Genomic DNA, 17,997 nt, shown 5'->3' with positions numbered 1-17,997 from the left:
CCGACTAGAGGAAGGCGGGATTTCCTGCCATGCCCTTGCCAGAGGAAGGTGGGACTTCCTGCGATGCGTCTGCAATATCCATGTTAGAAGAAGGTGAGACTTCCTGCCATGCCCTAGCCAGAGGAAGGCAGGATTTCCTTCTGCGCCGGACAGAGGAGAACCCCGCCCAATAGGAAGCCTTTCGGGAGATGGCGACGACCTGACCCAGGGCAGGCATCCAAGAGGAAATTAAAGTGCTTGGAAAACAGCCGGCGGCGACCAGAGCAACACAGGAAAGCCCTGCCCTGCCGGAGAGGAAGCACATGGGGCCACGTGCTCTGCGGAGGAGCAGAAAGCGGGGCTGGCTCTCCCCCCCGCCATGCGGGGGCCTGCTGGGTGCTGGTCCCGGCAGGGTGATCCCTCCAGTCCCCCGTTCTGTCACGATGCCTAGCAGTTGGTGTGGCCGCTGGAGTCTGGGCTATCGGGGCAAAGTGGGGGCAGGCGGGAGGCTGGGGGCTTGTGGCGGAACATGCCTGAGATGTGGAAGGCCTGGAAGGAGGAGAGAGAGAAAACCAGGGTGTGAGACCTAAAAGGAAGGGAGGGGGGAGCTAATTGCACTGACGTGACCCTGCCCCCCACCCCACTCTCGGGGTGGGGGTTTATTCCACAGCTGGAGGGGAAACTGAGGCAGACTCCAGTTTAGCCACAGGCCCAGGCTATAGGGTGAATCAGTATGTAAGGCAAGAATAGGCCCCCCCAGCTCCAACCCACCCCCTCCCACTCCCAGAGCTGGGGATAGAACCCAGGAGTCCTGACCTACGTTCCCTCTAAGCTGCAGGGCCGTGCAGCAGCCTATCAAGGGCTGTGCAGGTGCTCAGGGCTGCGGTGGGGAGAGGTGCCTCTCCCACGGTCCCATCCCCAGAGCTGCTGCAGCAGGGAGAGACACTCTCCCCCATTCCCGGAGCTGCTGCGGTGGGGAGAGGAGCCTCTCCCCTGGCCCCGAGCTGCTGGGGGGACAGAGGGCTGGGGGGGAGTCCTATCTCCCCACTGCGGCCTCAGGGCAGCCTGCACCCCAAACCCCTCATCCCCACCCCAAAGCCTAAACCCCCAGCTGCAGCTCTCATCCCCCTGCACCCCAAACCTCTGCTCCAGCCCTGAGCCCCCTCCCGCACTGAACCCCTCATCCCCGACCCTACCCCAGAGCCAGCACCCCCAGCCGGAGCCCTCACTCCCCCTGCACCCCAACCCTCTGCCCTAGCCCACACCTGAACCCCTTGGCCCCACCCCCACCTCAGATCACCTCCATATTGGTGCCCATAACAAGAGTCATCCCACACACGGATTGGTCCTGACTCCCAGCCCCCATGCTCTGACCCGCCAGATCCCCCGCCCAGAGCTGGGGATAGAACCCAGGAGTCCTGACTCCCAGTCCCTTGGATTCTATATTCCATGCTCCCGGGCAGGCTGCGTCCCCCCTCAGTGCCTCAGTTTCCACATGAGTACAAGGGAGTTCACACCTCCTGCTGTGGCTGTGCTAAGGACCCCCAGGGTTGCGGGGAGGGAGCTGGGCCGCTGGGCCCCCACAGAAGGGGAGGGGAGGTTGACCGGGAGCCCAGCAGCCCTGTGATGAGGGAAGATTTCCTCCCTGTTGCCTGTTCTAATGCTGAAGCAGGAGGCGTTTCCTGTGCTGTTTCCTGGCAGCCCAGGAGCCATGGCCCTGGGAGCGACGGCATTTCAGCCCCTCAGCTCCGGGCTGGTTGCACAGCCCCCACCCCCTCAAGACTGGGGGTGGGGAGAGCATGGGGGAGAATCCTGGCCCTGGCTCCAGCGCCTGCCACCCAAGGAGGTCAGAGCGTTCTCCACACGTTCCCACCACCGCTGCAGCCCCTTAGAGAGCGAAAGGGACTGGCCCGAGGTCACACGAGTCAGCGGCAGAGCCAGGAATGGAGCCCCAGGAGTCCTGGGTTCTGGCCCCCACACTGAGATAACTGCTAGACCCCACTCCCCTCCCAGAGCTGGGGCGAGAACTCAGGAGTCCTGACTCCCAGCGCCCCACTCTAACCGCTAAACCCCACTCCCCTCCCAGAGCTGGGGAGAGAACCCAGAGTCCTGACTCCCAGCGCCCCACTCTAACCGCTAGACCCCACTCCCCTCCCAGAACTGAAGAGAGAACCCAGGAGTCCTGACTCCCAGCGCCCCACTGTAACCACTAGATCCCACTCCCCTCCCAGAGCTGAGAACAAAGCCCAGGAGTCCTGGTTCCCAGCCCATCCTGCTCTAAATCCTAGACTCCACTCCCTCTCCCAGAGCTAAGAATAGAACCCAGGAGTCCTGGCTCCCAGAACCCCGGTCCCCTCACTCGCTTTAACCCACTAGACCCCGGAGCTGGGGAATGAACCCAGGAGTCCTGGCTCCCAGCTGGGCTCATGGACTGAGTGTGGGGAGGGCTGGGACATGGACTCCGATGCTCTAAGAAACCAGACAAACTCCTCACACTTCCGGGAGCCGGGCCAGAGTCGACTCTAGAAGGGTCCAGGCACTGATCTGTCCTGGACAGACGGCCGGCCGGCAGGTGGGGGGGGGCCGGCTGGTGGGGGGCCGGCTGGCCAGCCAGAGGCTCACACTTACCACCCAGTAGGCGATGAGCGCCCCCTGCAGGAAGCCCACGGCCACGTCCGAGGGGTGGTGCCAGTAGTCAGAGATGCGGGTGAGGCCGGTGTAGAGCGCCAGCAGGAGCAGGACGAACTGCAGCAGGGGGCGCAGCAGGCGGGCGCCCCGCCAGGTTAACCGCGCCTGCAGGTAGAACTGGGGGGCGGGGGGGGAGAAGGGGGGTGGTGAGCATTGGGGGAGGGCACTGCTCCTGGTCGCCACTCCCCCCAAATGCTGCTGCTCCCGCCCCAAAACCCTACCAGCTCCCCCCTCGCGCTCTGATTCCTGCCCCCTACCCCCCTACGCTCCACCCCTCACGCCCCACCCCCAAATGCTGCTCCCCCCATCCCTGCCCCCCCCAGCACAGCAAGAAGAATAAAGGGCATCTGAGCTGGGGGGGGGGGCTACTCGCAGTCCTAGTCGGTGGCGTCACCGCTGCCCCCGCCCGAGACACGTTCCCAGCCCCCACCACCCACCATTCAGACCCGTCAGCCAGGGACGCATAAAGGACCTGTTTGTGCGGCTCCCCAAGGGAACAATGGGCCCTTCTCCATTGCCAGCCACATGGACCCAGGCATCCGGGGCGGGGGAAGGGGCCATTCGGGTGCGGTGGCGGCAGCCGGAAACTGATTCCCTTTGATGAGGGGGGAGATCGGTCAGGTGTGGGGAGTGGAGGAAAGGAGGGGAGTGAGTGGGACAGGTGCTGAGAGCAGGGTCAGGACTCCTGGGTTCTATCCCCAGCTCTGGGGAGTGGGGTCTAGTGGTTAGAGCATGGGGGCTGGGAGTCAGGACTGTCCCCTCACCCACTGGACCGCACTACCCTCCAGTCAGGAGACAGGAGCCGGGGCAGCCAGACATTGGCTGCACCGCAGACGATTGGCTGCTCAGGTGCCGGATAAGCCTCTGTAGGCATGTGGGGCCCAGAACCACTCTTCTGCCATCAGCCACTGGAGGGGGCTCTCTGCTCGCCCCACCCCACTCTCAGAGCCAGAGAGAGAACCCAGGTCCCTCCGCTCTAACCACTAGACCCCACTCTCCTCCCCCAGGAGTCCTGGCTCCCAGCCCCTCCTTGCTCTAACCCCCAAGGAGCCATGCCCCTCCAAGCACCAGGAATAGAACCCAGGCGTCCTGGCCCCCCGTGAGCTCTGTGCGTAACCTTCCAACTGCCACGCTGGCAGGAAGTGCCCGGCACGGAGGGACCCTCTGCTGGGTTATTCCAGGCACTTGGATCCACTCCCTGCTGAGGTCTCAATCGCAGGAGTCACTCTGGCTCGGGGTGGGACCCTGGACAGGGGTCGCTGGCTAAGAGGGGCTGCCAGGCCCAGCTGCTCCTTCAGGGTGAGCCCACCATGCACCCAGTGACCTCCCCCAGCCTGGCCCTGCGGGGAGATCTCCCCCTGCCCCCCCCGGTGACCTCCCCAGCCTGGCTCTGCGGGGAGATCTCCCCCTGCCCCCTCGGTGACCTCCCCCAGCCTGGCCCTGCGGGGAGATCTCCCCCTGCCCCCTCGGTGACCTCCCCCAGTCTGGCTCTGTGGGGAGATCTCCCCCTGCCCCCCAGTGACCTCTGCACAGGGCTCCACCGGCGAGGGGAACCCCCGCCCCAGGGCGTTGAGGCGTGACCCACGAGGGATGTTGCCGCGGGAGGTTCTAGGATGGTCAGCTCAGGCCCGTGCAATGTTAAGGTGGGTGGGGCCGGGTGGGGGCACTTACCACCAGGTATGTCATGCTGTACATGGCGAAGGAGGCATGGCCGGAGTAGAAGGACTTCCTACAAGGGGGCAAACAAAGGCCTGGGTTACAGCTGGCGGCACCACCCGTTGCCGGGGGTGCAGAGGGATCCCGCCAGCAACCCCTCCGCCTGCCTCAGATCCCATCCAGGGCCAGGCCGGGGGGCTCCGAAGCTGCTGCCCAGGGCGGGGGGGGGGGGTGTCCAGCACGGCGGTGGCAGTCTCCACGGGGCAGTCTCCACGGGGCAGGGCAGCCGCCATGGGACCCCTCCGGGTATTACGGACACACACGGTATCTTGGAGCATCTGTGCGAGCCAGGGGCCGCGTTCTGCCCCCCTGGGGGCACGGTGCCAAGCTCCCTCCAGGAACTAAACTCAGCGGGGACAATTACTGCAGACTCTGGGAGCGACTGCACCCAGACCTTTAACCAGGAGGTCGCACCCTACCAAAGAGCCTGAAGGACGTGGGCACCTCCTGGCCCCCCAGGCGGAAGTTGGCGGCCTGCCGAAGTGGGAATTTTTGGTCGTATTTGTTGTGAAGCCGGAGTGAGCCTCAGTTTCCCTGATACACTGCATGGCTGCCCAGCGGTGAGGCGGGGGAAGGGATGACGTTTGCTCTCGGTGGGGGATAAGTTGGCTTGGGAACCCCGACGAGTCTTTCACCTGGGAACGGAGGAAGTCAGAGACCGCACAGGGCCTGCAAATGGGGGTGACTAGAGATCTGGGCTGAGCAGAATCTTCATCGAGTCTCCATCTGTCTACGCGGTCTGTGCTGGGCCCCAGGTGATTACATAACCCGCTGCTGGAGCGTCACCGGGACTCCTCGGTCCCTGAGGAGCAGACAAGCCTCCCCCCGGGGTCTGTCCCAGCAGAGCTCGGGGCGTGACGCAGGAGTAGGGTGTCCAGACAGCAAGTGTGAAAAATCAGGACGGGGGGTGGCGGGGTAATAGGAGCCTATACAAGAAAAAGACCCAAAAATCGGGACTGTCCCTATAAAATGGGGACATCAGGTCACCCTAAGCAGGAGGGCCCCAGAGGTTTCGGTCTCAGGAGGTGGAGCTTGGCTGGTTTACGCCGAGTTTTCTCTGCAACGCTTCTGGCCCAAGAAGAACCGGCCTAGCCCCCGGGAGAGAGCAGAACGGCAGGCGGGTGGCTGGGCGAACAGCAGGGAATTGCAGAGGGGCTGCAAGCCTAGATCTCCGGGGGGGCTAAGAGGACATCCCCTGAGCAGACACCGGTTCAAACCCGGCCTGGCTCAGAGGTGCGGTAACCCTGAAGCTGTGTAAGGGACCCACTCCTGGACCCTGCGGAGGGGCAAGTTGTATGGGGATCCCCCCGACACTCTCCATGGGGACCTCCCCCCAGATACAGGGGCAGGGCAAGGGGGGGCATGACACTGGGGCAAGGGGCAGTCAAATGTCAGAACTCCCCCTGGCCACCCATCACGTCACACTGGTCTCAGTGGGGAATCTATAGGGGATTTGTTTTAGGCCAGGCTGCTGGACACAGACAGACCCTGCAGTTACCCCGAGCCTGTAAGGCCAGGTGTCACCACCAGGGGACCCCCCCCCCCAATCTGGGCCCACACTCTGCAGCTGGCTCCACTAGAGGGGGACCCATCCTTTACCTCAACCCCCCACCCTGCCTTAAAGGAACGGTGCCCCCGGGAGCTCACCGGGCTTCCTTCTCCTGCGACGGCCCCGCAGTGCAGGCGTACTCCTCCACGTAGCCCCGGGAGCAGTTGAGGAGCGTGAGGTCCGGCCGGCAGACAGCCAGGAAGTGGGGGCGGAGGCGGCCGACGGTGATCTTGGCCATGTTGGTGAGGGACTGGCCCACGGTGCAGCCGAAGAGGAAGGCGCCGATCTCCTTGTAGAGGACGGCCACGTAGGGGTTGGGGATGAAGGAGCGGGAGCCCAGGTGCAGGGAGTGGATGCGGTAGCTCTCGCCCAGGGCGATCTGCATGGCAAGATGGGGAGGCACCGGGGGACGGCAGCTTGAGATGGGCAGCCGTCCCAGCCAGCTCCCGGCTCCATGGGTTGGGACACGGACCATCCCCGAGGGCCGTGGGAAGCTGGGGAAGGGGGGGCTCCCTATGCACTTTGCAGACCAGCAGAACTCAATTCCCTGCATCCCCTGTCCCAGCCCCTTGGTTTGGGGGAGGGATAGCTCAGTGGTTTGAGCATTGGCCTGCTAAACCCAGGGTTGTGAGTTCAATCCTTGAGGGGGCCATTTGGGGATTAGTCCTGCTTTGAGCAGGGGGTTGGATTAGATGATCTCTTGAGGTCCCTTCCAACCCTAATAATCTATGATTCTACCCTATAATCTCATCCCACCCAATCCCCATTTTTAAAGCCAGCCCTGCCCCCCACCCTCCTATCCTGCCCCACACCCTGCAGCAGGGAGTTCAACAAGGCAAGCAGCCTGCTGGAGGTGGGGTTCAGCGGCAGCGGATCGTGCCCAGGCTGGGATCCTGTCTCCGGGGCCAATGGCTGATGCTTTGGAGGAAGGGTTGGAAACAGGTGTTCTGCGCCGAGGGGCACGGCTAGCATTTTGTAAGGGGCACACGGGGGTGAGCTACCCAGAGCCCACCCCTCTGCCACCTCCAGCCTCTCACCCCCAGCCCCTGACACCCCGCAAGGGGATCAGCAGGGGGCGCTCTCTCCTGGCAGGCAGCGCGGGCCCCAGTGCGGCACTAGGGGGCGCTGTGCTGCAGGGGGCGCTCGCCTCTCACAGCGACTCACCGAGACGGAGGTGATGAGGATCCCCACCGAGATCAGCACCGTGTCGCTGACGGTCTCCGCCCGCTGGAGCGGGTAGTGGATGCTGCTGTCGTTGCAGTAGAAGCCGCGGCGCATGGGGGGGACCAGGCCAACCTCACAGACCAAGAACGGGACGGAGGCTGCAGCGGGAAGAGAGAGCGGGGCGCTGAGCAGGGGCTAACCCAGCCCAGGGGGCATCTGTGGGGCCCCCCCGCCCCAATCCCATGAGCTTCCCCCACAGGGACTGGCTCAGGACACCCCAGTCTGACTGCCCCCCTCAGGGACTGCCCTCCCTTCTCCCACCCCCATCTCACTGCCTCTCCCACCCCAGGGCACCAGCTCATGACACCCTGCAACAACCCCCCCAATACTGACACCTCCCCCACCCAAATCCCACTGCCCTTCCCCCAGGCATCATGTCATACCACCCAACCCCCATCCCACTGCCTCCACCCCTCCAGGGACCAGCCCAGGACACCCCACCCCCACTATCCTGCTTCCCCTCGGGTCTGGTCCATGACTCACCCCCTCCATCCTGCTGCCCCCCCCATGACTGGCCTGTGACAGCCCCCCCACTCCTGAGACCCCACCTCCAGGAACCAGCCTCATTGCTTTGGTGGGACTCTCCCCTCCCTGCCTCCACCACCCCAAGGCAGGGCACATGGCTCAGACCCCAACAGGTGGCAGCGCCCCCTCAACTCTGACCTGGGAGCAGAGCGGGGGGATCTCCCCTCTGATCCCAGCAGGAGCAGCCCTTGGATGCTGGGACGGGGTGCAACCTGCTTTGCATTAGGGCTGCTGGCAGGAGCCAGTGATGGGGGGGTGCAGGGAGGGAGGAGATTAGGCCTTAAACTTCCAGCCAGGACGGGTGAGTTCCTGATTCCAAGAAGCCACGTCTGTGCCTGGCTCTTAAAGGGGCAGTAAAGCCAAATTCCCCCTCCCTCGTTAGAAGAGGAAAAATGCCCACGTGGCCCAGCTTGTCTCCTTTCCACCATGAACCCTGCACTCATGAGAGACCCCTGCAGCGCTGGGGGCTGGAAGCACCAGTCTGGACAACGGTGAACAGACCCTGGTGAGGTGGGAGCAGAGACCCAGATGCTCCCATGCACAGATCCTGTCGCACGTGGGGGCTACAAGCGTGAAACCAGGGAACAGGCCTGGATCCCAGCGTGCTGGGGGACTTAAGTGTGAATCCCGCCGGGTGGGTCCTGCTGCACACGAGGCTGGGAGCAGGAAGCCTGGCCCTCGGGTGCTTGGACACCAGCGTGATCAGACACTGGGAGCGGGAACCACAGTGCTAGTGCCCTCATGAGTGTGGATCCCAGTGAGCTGGGCTTGCAAATCCTGGCACTAGCACCCTGGCACAAGGATCCTGGTGGGCAGGGTAGGCATGTCCTGGCACTAGCACCCTGGCACAAGGATCCTGGTGGGCAGGGTGTGCGTGTCCTGGCACTAGCACCCTGGCACGAGGATCCTGGTGAGCAGGGTGTGCATATCCTGGCACTAGCACCCTGGCACGAGGATCCTGGTGAGCAGGGTGGGCATGTCTTGGCACTAGTGCCCTGGCATGAGGATGCTGGTGCACTCAGAGGCTGGGAGCGTGAACCTGTGCAGTAGCAGGCTGGGACGGGAGTGTGAAGAGATGGAAGAAGATCCCAATGAGGTCAACGTAGGGAGCAGTAGGGAGTGCAAACGGTTCATCCTTCTGCTTCAGTTTGGTGGGATTCAAGCCCTGGTGGGACCCAGGCGTCCTAGCAGGCAGTGCTGGGCTGTCACTTTAAGAGACAACGAGGCTGCATAACCCTCCCAGGGGGCTCTGGGCTCCTTTTTGGGGCTGAGAACGATGTTTCCACGTTTGGTTCCCAGGTTCCCTCCCTTCCCGTCTCACTTGGCAAATGAGTTTTCTCAGGATCGCTCTTTCCGACGGGCTAGGCCGCCTGCCAAGGGCCAGGGCGATGCCTGCAGAGCACCTTGGGACCTAGGAGGGGGCGCCCGACTCCCTCCTCCCAGCAGGGGACACCTCGCGACGGGTGAGTGGCTAGGGCTGGGTGTGCTCTCCTGGGGGGCCAGCAGGGGGCGCTACCACCCTTAAGACAGGCAAGGAGAAAGCGAGGATGCCAGAGCTGGGACTGTCCACCAGGGGGCACTGCCAGCTTGGGGCAGGAGCCCTCCAGGGCTGGGCAGGCCAGAGGGGCATGTCACCCTGGTGCCTGGAGGGGGCGTTCTCAGGAACGCAGCCCCCTGGCAGGAAGGAGCCACCCCCGGCTTTGACGTCACAGATCTGAGTCTCATGGGGACGGCTGGCCTGGGCCAAGGCTGGACCCCACCCAGCTCCCAGCGACTCCCACGCTGTGCGGATACCAAGGCCCCAGGGACTGGCTTGAGCTGGCTCCAGGTTTCCATCCTCAGTCGGCTGCGCCGTGACCTGCCTGGGCAGGGCCGTATTTGTACTGAGAGCCCAGGGCTGGAGCGGCAGCAGCACGTTCAGAGCGGTGCCGGACACGCCAGCCGTGACTGGGAGCCCCAACCCACTGGGGCCAGATCCCCAGCTGGTGTAAATCAGCACCCTCCATTGGAGCCAAGGGGCCAGATCTCCAGTGGTGTAAATCAGCACCCTCCATTGGAGCCAAGGGGCCAGATCCCCAGCTGGTGTAAATCAGCATCACTCCATTACAGCCACAGGGCCAGATCCCCAGCTGGTGTAAATCAGCTCCCTCCTTTAGAGCCATGGGGCCAGATCGCTAGTGGTGTAAATCAGCACCCTCCATTGGAGCCAAGGGGCCAGATCGCTAGTGGTGTAAATAAGCCTCATTCCATTGGAGCCACGGGGCCAGATCGCTAGTGGTGTAAATCAGCATCACTCCATTGGAGCCACGGGGCCAGATCTCCAGCTGGTGTAAATCAGCATCGCTCCATTGGAGTCATGGGGCCAGATCCCCAGCTGGTGTAAATCAGCGCCCTCCATTGGAGCACAGAGGACAGAAGAAAAGTCCAAACACCCTGAAATCCGGGCCGGAGGGGGGGGGGGGGAGTGGTGGTTGCGCGGCAGCGAGAGACCAGCCTGGGGCTTTAGGGGCACGCGCCCATCACGCCTTCAGCTACCTGTCTCCTTAGGGGAGCGCCAGAGCCTCCAGCCCGGGGTGGGGGGCGCAAACGTGTGTGCAGGGGGGTTCGGCTAGCCGAGCGTGGGGGAGCTTCTTGTTGCCAGGACACCGCCGTGCGAGCGGGGCTGCAATCACATCCACCGCGCGGCGGCTCGTGCGAAGCCGTCAATTTCCTCGCGGGCCACAGGCCGAAGGCAGCTTCTTAGCCAGCGCACGTGGTACCCGGGCATGAGTCTGCGCCCACAGAGGGCGTGATTCAGCCCGGTGAGCGGGGGAGCACCGTTCTCGCCCACCAGGGGGCGCTGTCAGGACATTGGGGGCACTTCACCCACCCGGGGTGGGGGGGCACTGCTGGAACAGCAGGGGAAGATGCCCTGTGTGCCGGGGGGGCGCCACTGTGACAGTGAAGGGGTGGGGTTGGGGAGACGCCCGCTCAGCCCCTTGCCCTGGTCTATATCAGCTCCGTCGACGCCAGCCCGGTGCCCCCAGCCTGCCCTTGACCCAGCCCTGCCCAGCCGCGGTGCCTCAGTCATCTCAGACACGCCAAACCTCCCGGCTATTCGGACAGGGCTCGGCTATTAATAGCCCCTCTCTTGTCCATGTTCGGGCGTCGCCCCCTCCCCCTGGCTCGCTGCCCGGGGCTAGGGGCTCCCTGCCGGTCAGGCCCAGGTGCCGGGCTGGGAGGGAGAGAACAGGGCCCGGGAGGGGGTTCCCTACCGTGCTGCGGGGGAGGGAGGGATTCCCGGGGCTAGTGCCTCAGTGGGTCAATCTTGTATGGGGGGGGGGGCCTCTTGGGACGACTGCTCTGGTGAACGGATCCCAAGGCCTGCAGGCACTCGCACCCTTTGCCCTCAGGACGGGGGTGCCAGCCCTGTGCCCCTGCAGCCCCCCCTCCCGCCCGCCCCCGGGGTGGTGTATAGGGCCAGAAGCTCTCCCCCACTCCCGGGTAGGTTCAGCAGGCACCGCTGGGGCCCGACACCGAGGGGCGGAAGCAGGTGGAACCGGCGGCGGGAGAGGCCAAGGGGCACCCAGCGAGTGTCCTAGGGAGAGGAGCGGGGAACAGCTGCAGGGCGCGGCCGGCTCTGAACCGCAGCCAAGAGCCCAAGGCCAGGAAGGGAGAGCGGCAGGGACGGGATGGGACCAGGGCGGGAGGAGGAGGAGAAACGCGGGCGAGAGGCTGAAGCAGACAGAGGAGGGGAGCCCCCCTCCGCCCCCGCAGACCCCTAGCGGGCAGTGAGCTGGTGGCATGGGGTGTGGGGGGAGGTACCGGCAGGGGGCATTGGAAGCTGCCCAAGCCAGGTCCCGATCCTGGGGTGGGCTGTGCCGGCGGAAGGAGGGAAGCACTGGGGTCCTGCAGGGGGCGGGGGGTTCCCCGTGGGTTGGGACGATGGCGTGGGCACTCCCCGGCCAAGGGGGATGGTTGGGATCTGGGCAGAGCCCCGGTGGGGGTAGGGGGTCATGACCTGGCACAACCTGTGACCCTTTCTTAATCCCCCTCCCCCTGATGCCTTATCCCAGAGCAGATCAGCATTGTCCATCCTTCACCCAACCTGACCCCCACCTTCCCCACAGCCCAACCCCCACCACCTGCCCCACCAGTGGGTCCTCCCCTCCCCCCCGATTTAACACCCCCCCATGACTCAATCCCCCCAAATAGCCTCCCTTTGCAATACAACCCCTGCCCCCACCCTTCCCCCAGGATCCAGCACCACCCACCTTGTCCCAACCCCCACGATCCACCCTGCCAGTCTGCCCCCCTCCCCACCAATCTGACCCCTTCTCCAACCCCGTCCCTCATGATCCACTCCACCAGCCTCCCTCTCCCCCAGGATCTGATCCACGCCACCCTGGCACAGTCCCATGATCCAACCCACCTTGCCCCCTCCCCAACATGGTCCAACCCCTGAGACCTGAAGGCCCCCCCCAGCCACTGAGCTCCCCCAGTCCAGCAGCAACCCCCATCCCTCAGAGTGGCGGGGCTGACGCGGCGTCTCTCGCTGCTCCCCAAGCCAAACCGACTCGGATCCCCCCCAGGGCACCCCCAGCTCTGCTAACGTGCTAGGATACTCCCCTGGCTCACTCCACTAACTACCCCTCTGAGCCCAATGGCTAGTGCAGTCGGGTCAGGGGGCTCATAGAGAAGAAGGATGGCCAAGTGATTAGTGTGCTAGCCTGGGACCTGGGAGAGCTCAGTTCCCAACCCTGCCACAGAGCTTGGGCAAGTCACTTGCCTCTCTGTGCCTCAGTTTCCCCAGGGGGTCCTACCACGCAGAGGGGCTGTGAGGCAACGTACATTACAGATGGTGAGGGGTTGGATACCAGGGCACGCGACTGCCGTGCAAGAACGAGCTCTATCTGGGCTTTGCCATGCTCCTGTTTGACTGAAGTGGAACTGAAATAGGGTCTGTAAATCGGTTCGGAAACAGATTTACACCAGCACAGCCTCTCTGCAGTGGGTTCCATGTGCAATCAGCTTCAACTGAACTGATGTCAGGTTTTGTACGTACTTTTCCCCCCCACCCCTTTAACTTAAGTCAGCTCCCTGGCCAGTAAGTAGGGGCCTATGAAATTCACGGACCATTTGGGACAATTTCACAGTCATAGGATTTTAAAAATCGTAAATGTCCTGGTTTCAGATATTTCGATCTGAAACGTCACCGTGTTGTAACCGAGGGGGTCCGGACCCAAATGGAGGTCCTGGGGGGGAGGGGGTCACAAGGCTCTTGTAGGGCGACACGGGACTGCCACCCTCACTTCTGCCCTGCTGCTGGCAGAGGTGCTGCCTTCAGAGCAGGGCTCCCAGCCAGCAGCTGTCCGGAGGTGGGTTTGACCGAGCCCTGGGAACGGTCCATGCAGGGGAAAAGGAAATCCCATCCCTTCCTGGCCGGGCCGGGACTAGAAGCTAGAGCCTGATTCATGGTAGGAGTTCCCAGGTAGGGTGTCCCAGCCCTTCTCCTCCTCCGGGCCCAGCACTCGGGGGCTAAAGGGGTCTTAGGCTGTCTGGGGGGGGGGGGGGGGAAAGAGTTGTGTCCACAGCAACCCCCGACCACGGCGCCCCGGGAGGTCCCCCACCTGTAAGGCCAGTCCTGCCCCTCCCCCTACCATCCCACCCATCCCCTATCTCCCATTTCTTCTGGCAAACAGAGGCTAGGGACCCCATCCCTACCTATCCCGGCTAACAGCCATCGCTGGACCTATCCTCCAAGAATTTATCTAGTTCTTTTTTGAACCCTGTTATAGTCTTGGCCTTCACAACATCCCCTGGCAAGGAGTTCCATAAGTTGACTGTGGGTTGTTCTGCGCATCAAGTCTGCTCAACCACTTGTGTGCCCAGAAATCAAATAAAGCCAAAGCATTCCGATTTCTCGGTTCGAAACGACTCTTTTCCTTCCAAAATTTCCTCCAGTTTTACTTATCGTGGGGGGAAGGGAGGGGTTGTTTCAAAACAGTTGCAGTCAAGTCAAAACATTTGGATTTTGTCAAACTGAAATATTTCCTTCCATCCAAAACGATTATTTTGCTTTGCTGTTTCGGTGAAAGAAACAAACCCCCAAAATCCATTATCTGCCCAGTTTTACTTATCTGGCCCCCAGTACCCAAAATAGATCACTCCTGTAGATTATCCCAGGATATTTCTGCCTATATATAGACAGAGACATCAGAACCCAGACTGGTGGATCCATTTAGCTCACTACCCTGCCTCTGAGAGCAGGCAGGGCCAGAGAATAAAACCCTGTTGTCAGCAGTTAAGGAAGAATACATATTAACCTCTAAGATTCAAAGGTTGATTTATACACAAACAGGCCCTTTCTAGTCCTTTCAAACCTCTTGGTTATTACATTTTTAGCCCTCTAACTCCAGATAGTCTCATTAGCCCTTCCCCTTTAAAAAACAAACAAACAAAATCCTGCTGAAATCAAGGACATCTTGTAGCAAGGAGTTCCACAGGCCAAGGACACAACCTGCGTGTGGAAAGTATTTCCTTTGCTCTGTTTTGAGTGAGCCACCTTTTGGCTTCATTCAATTTCTCCTTGTACCGTGAGGCACAGCCAACGGATCTACCTTCTCCGCCTCATTTGCCTCTAACACTCCCACAATGTTAATCTCTCTCTTCACGCGTAAGAGGCTTTCCCCCAGGCCTCAAGCCATGCTCCATCCGTCTAATGCTGGATCCTTCTGCAGACGGCTCTGAACTGAGCCCAGCACCCCTGGCGGGTCTGGCCCATTGATGCCATTAGAATATTTTCCATCTTATTCTCCTTCCTAGCCTAACGTGTGTTCCTTGCTTTTCCCTCAGCGACACCAGCAGTTTAGTGGGTCTCAGGCTCTGAGAGCGTTGATCCCTCTGGGGTCCAGACGCAGCCCTGATGGGGAAAGGCGGCTAGATCGAAGTGAGACCCCTGCAGCTACAGTGCCGTTAAATATCCTTCCAGAGGAGAAGGTGTGGGGCCTAACTGATGCCCCGGACACGCCACATGAAGCCCGGAGCTTTGAATCGTCAGGTTTGCGCAGATCCAGACTCCCCGGAGTCATGGGTTTGCTGGGAATGAAACCAAACTGATCCTCACACTCCAGCCAGCTAACCTGGCTTCCATGCCATCAACTTCAAACTGCGCTGGATTCGAGTTGCCCCCGCCCCAGAATAAGAGCCGGCACTTCTGTCTACAGGGAGAGATGGTCTTTGCCTCCATGGGGCAGCTAGTAACTCTGCTTCCTCCCCCAGACCAGCTGGTGTCAACCTCCCCCCATTGATACCCTCCAGTTCAAGTCCTGGCCCAAGTTTCCTCCCCAGAGGTGGCTGCATTTCAGGGCCAGGGCACAGCTTTGGGATCCGCAGCACTACATCAAAGAGGGCAGGAGTCCCAGGGAACGGGGAGGCAGAGGGGGCCAGCTCCCCTGAGGGAAGGAGAACCAGGAGCCAGGGGTCCCGGGGAAGGTGGCTCCACAACGCATGGGGCTCTGCCCGCGCCGCACTCACCCACGAGCAGACAGACGATATCCAGGACGACCAGGGTCTTTCTCTGCCCCAGCCCCGGGGCAGCATAATCCTCAGGCTGGGAGCTGGGCGCCCGGACGGTCACCCGGACGTCTCGGCCTCCCGGCCATGCCTGGGGCTCCACCGAGAGCCTGGGGGGCAGATCGGGGAGGAGTTCACACCTGCCCTTTTGCATGGCCTTCGGGCGGGGGAGGAAAGGTGCAATCCAGATTCCTAGAGCGGGTCCAGGGGAATGTGGATTTCCAGCCCCAGGAGGGGCAGGGGATTGGGAGGGAATCCGGATTCCGGGCACAGCCTGGCACAAGGACGGAGCAGCAGAGGGCTGGTGTCTTTCCTGCTCCTCCTCCTCGTCTCTCGGTACAGGGGTCAGGGAGCCTGGAAAGCAGCAAAAACAAACAAACGGTTCTAAGCTACAGGTCAGCCAAGGCTGCGGCTGCACTGGGGGGCAGCGCGGGGAGACGGGGGCTCAGTAGCGGGGAGGGGGGATCCCAAGGATCTATGCTCCAGGGCTGACGGCATCGGAAGGGCTGTGGGCAGAGATCCCAGCTCCAGGAGGGGCACGCACAGGGCCAGCTGCAAGGGAGCATGGGCGGAGATGGCAGCTGCCCAGGGTGTGTGTGTGGGGGGGGGCAGAGATCACAGCTTCCCCTGGCTGGACCCCCCCCCCGAACCTCCCCTTTGGGGGAGTCAGGGCAGGGGGCCCAGCTCCCCCCATGGGTGGGCGCAATCAGGGGGTTGGCATAGGAGGATCTGGGCAGGGGATCCCATGGGGGATCTAGGCAGGGGTTCAGGGGGGTGGAGGCCCAGGAAGGGAGGTGTAGTGGGGCTCAGGAAGGGGGGGTCCAGGAGGTACTGCACATCCCGGAGATGGGACAAAGATCAGCGCTCAGGGCACCTCCCTCTGGGGGACCCCACAGGCAGGTGAGATCCAGGGGGATCTAGTCATGGGGTCCTAGCTCCCTGTGGGGGCAGGGGGGCCCAAGGAGGCACCTAGGAAGGGGCATATAGGGAGCAGAGATCCTGGGAACGGGGGGGGTCCCCCAGGGGAGGAGAGGTTCAGGGGGCAGGGGTCCCGAGAAGGGGGGTCTGGAGGTCCTGGGACAGGGGGCCAGCCGGGGTCCCAGTTCCCCCTCGGGGCAGGGGGCCTGGGATGGGGAGTCCCAGGACAGGGGGCCCAGCTCCCCCCGGGGCAGCCCTTCCAGGTACCTGTTGGCCGCTGCCGCGCTCACCGGCCCTGGGCTCCCCCCTCGCTGGGGCCGGTCTCCTCTCCCCGCCGCCGGGGGAGCGGGGCAGGGGGTCTCCCTGCAGCCGGGCTGGGGCGCTCGTTCCCCGGGCTCCTGCTCAGCCCAGCGCCGGACCGAGAGGCGCCGACGGCTGCTGCCTCCACCTCCAGCTGCTGGGGCTGGGACTGGGGCTCCTCCCTCCCCGTCCTGCCCCACGCGGGCTCTGGGGAGGGGCCCGGGCCAGGGGCTGGAGCACGGATCGGAGCGGGGGGGAGAGCCGGGCGGGATTGACTGGCAGGGATCAGCGTCTCTCCAGGCTGGGACCCTCCTGTGTATCGCCACGGGGCCAGCAGTGGGTCGAGACCCCCCCCCCCAGGCCTAGGGGGAGGAGGGGAGTGGAGAGGACTGAGCAGGGTGGGGAGAGGGGGGTCCCCGAAGCCCGGCTGGCCCAGTGAGCAGGGCTCAAGCCTCTGCCTTGGGGAAGCCTGGGTTCTGTTCCCTCCTGTGACCTTGGGCCAGTCACTATAACCAGGGTGTGCCTCAGTTTCCCCATCTACAATGGGGACGAACAACCTTGCCCTCCCTCACGGGATGGGTGTGTGTGTGTGTGTGTGTGTGTGGATCAACAGAGCAGCTGTGAGGTGCTCACATAATACGGTAAGAGAGTCCAGGTCAATACCTTCAATTGAGTTAATAAATCCATGTTAGCTCCCTGGCCAGGTATGGGCTGTGACCAGGGGCGGCTCTACATTTTTGGCCGCCCCAAGCAGTCATGCGCGGGAGGCGCCCCGGAGTCGCGGGAGCAGCGGACCTCCCGCGGGCATGACTGCAGAGGGACCGCTGGTCCCGCGTGGCTCGGCTGGACCTCTCGCGGCTGCGGACGGTTCACGGGTCCGGCGGCTCCGCTTGAGCTGCCGCAGTCATGCCTGCGGCAGGTCCAGTCGTCCTGGGGCTCCGGTGGACCTCCCGCAGGCATGACTGCGGCAGGTCCGCCGGCCCAGCCTGCCGCCCCCCCGGCCGCAGGGGACGCCCCCTAGATTTTGCCGCCCTAGGCACCAGCTTGTTTTGCTGGTGCCTAGAGCCGCCCCTGGCTGTGACGCTGGCACCTCTGGCCTGCGCCATGCGGCAGGACTGTCCAGATAACCGGCATGGTCCCCTGGGGCTGGCTTCCCCTCTGTCAACCTAGAGAGCGGGAATAGCTGGGAGAGGGATTTCCAGGTGGGGCACCATTGCATTAGTTGCTATCTAGCTATCTATCCCCAGGAACCCCCCTCTCTCTGTCTATCCCCATACACACCCGACTAGCTGCCCAGCCCTGCGAACCCTCACTCCAGTCCCTATTGAGTTATACGGGCCTTCCTCCCCTGCACTAGATTGCATACCTGCATAATGGCCCCCTCCCATGCATGAAGATAGTCAGGGACCTGTGTCCGCACCTTCCAGGCCTGTCTCTCCAAATGAGGAATCCCACAGCCAAGCGAGCAGGGAGCATTGCTAGGTCTAGGGGGCCTTTAGCACTCCATCCGGCACCCCCTGAAGGCAACAGTAACACCCCCACTG

General features: G+C 62.9%; 1 protein-coding gene across 1 annotated transcript; it reads right to left on the bottom strand.

The window, feature by feature from the left end:
• Positions 1–289: 289 nt before the first annotated feature.
• Positions 290–16,609, bottom strand: LOC123354062 (phospholipid phosphatase 3-like). Its single transcript, XM_044995690.1, has 7 exons — positions 16,421–16,609; positions 15,197–15,589; positions 7,097–7,254; positions 6,031–6,311; positions 4,339–4,396; positions 2,608–2,784; positions 290–528 (listed from the first exon to the last, which is right to left on the bottom strand). The coding sequence occupies exons 2-7, from the start codon at positions 15,387–15,389 to the stop codon at positions 427–429; spliced, it is 969 nt and encodes a 322-aa protein (XP_044851625.1). The 5' UTR covers positions 15,390–15,589; positions 16,421–16,609; the 3' UTR covers positions 290–426.
• Positions 16,610–17,997: the final 1,388 nt, after the last annotated feature.

The sequence above is a fragment of the Mauremys mutica genome, chromosome 20 (assembly GCF_020497125.1).
Source record: "Mauremys mutica isolate MM-2020 ecotype Southern chromosome 20, ASM2049712v1, whole genome shotgun sequence".
Taxonomy (NCBI): Eukaryota; Metazoa; Chordata; order Testudines; family Geoemydidae; genus Mauremys; species Mauremys mutica.
This window is presented reverse-complemented; position numbering and strand designations above follow the sequence as displayed.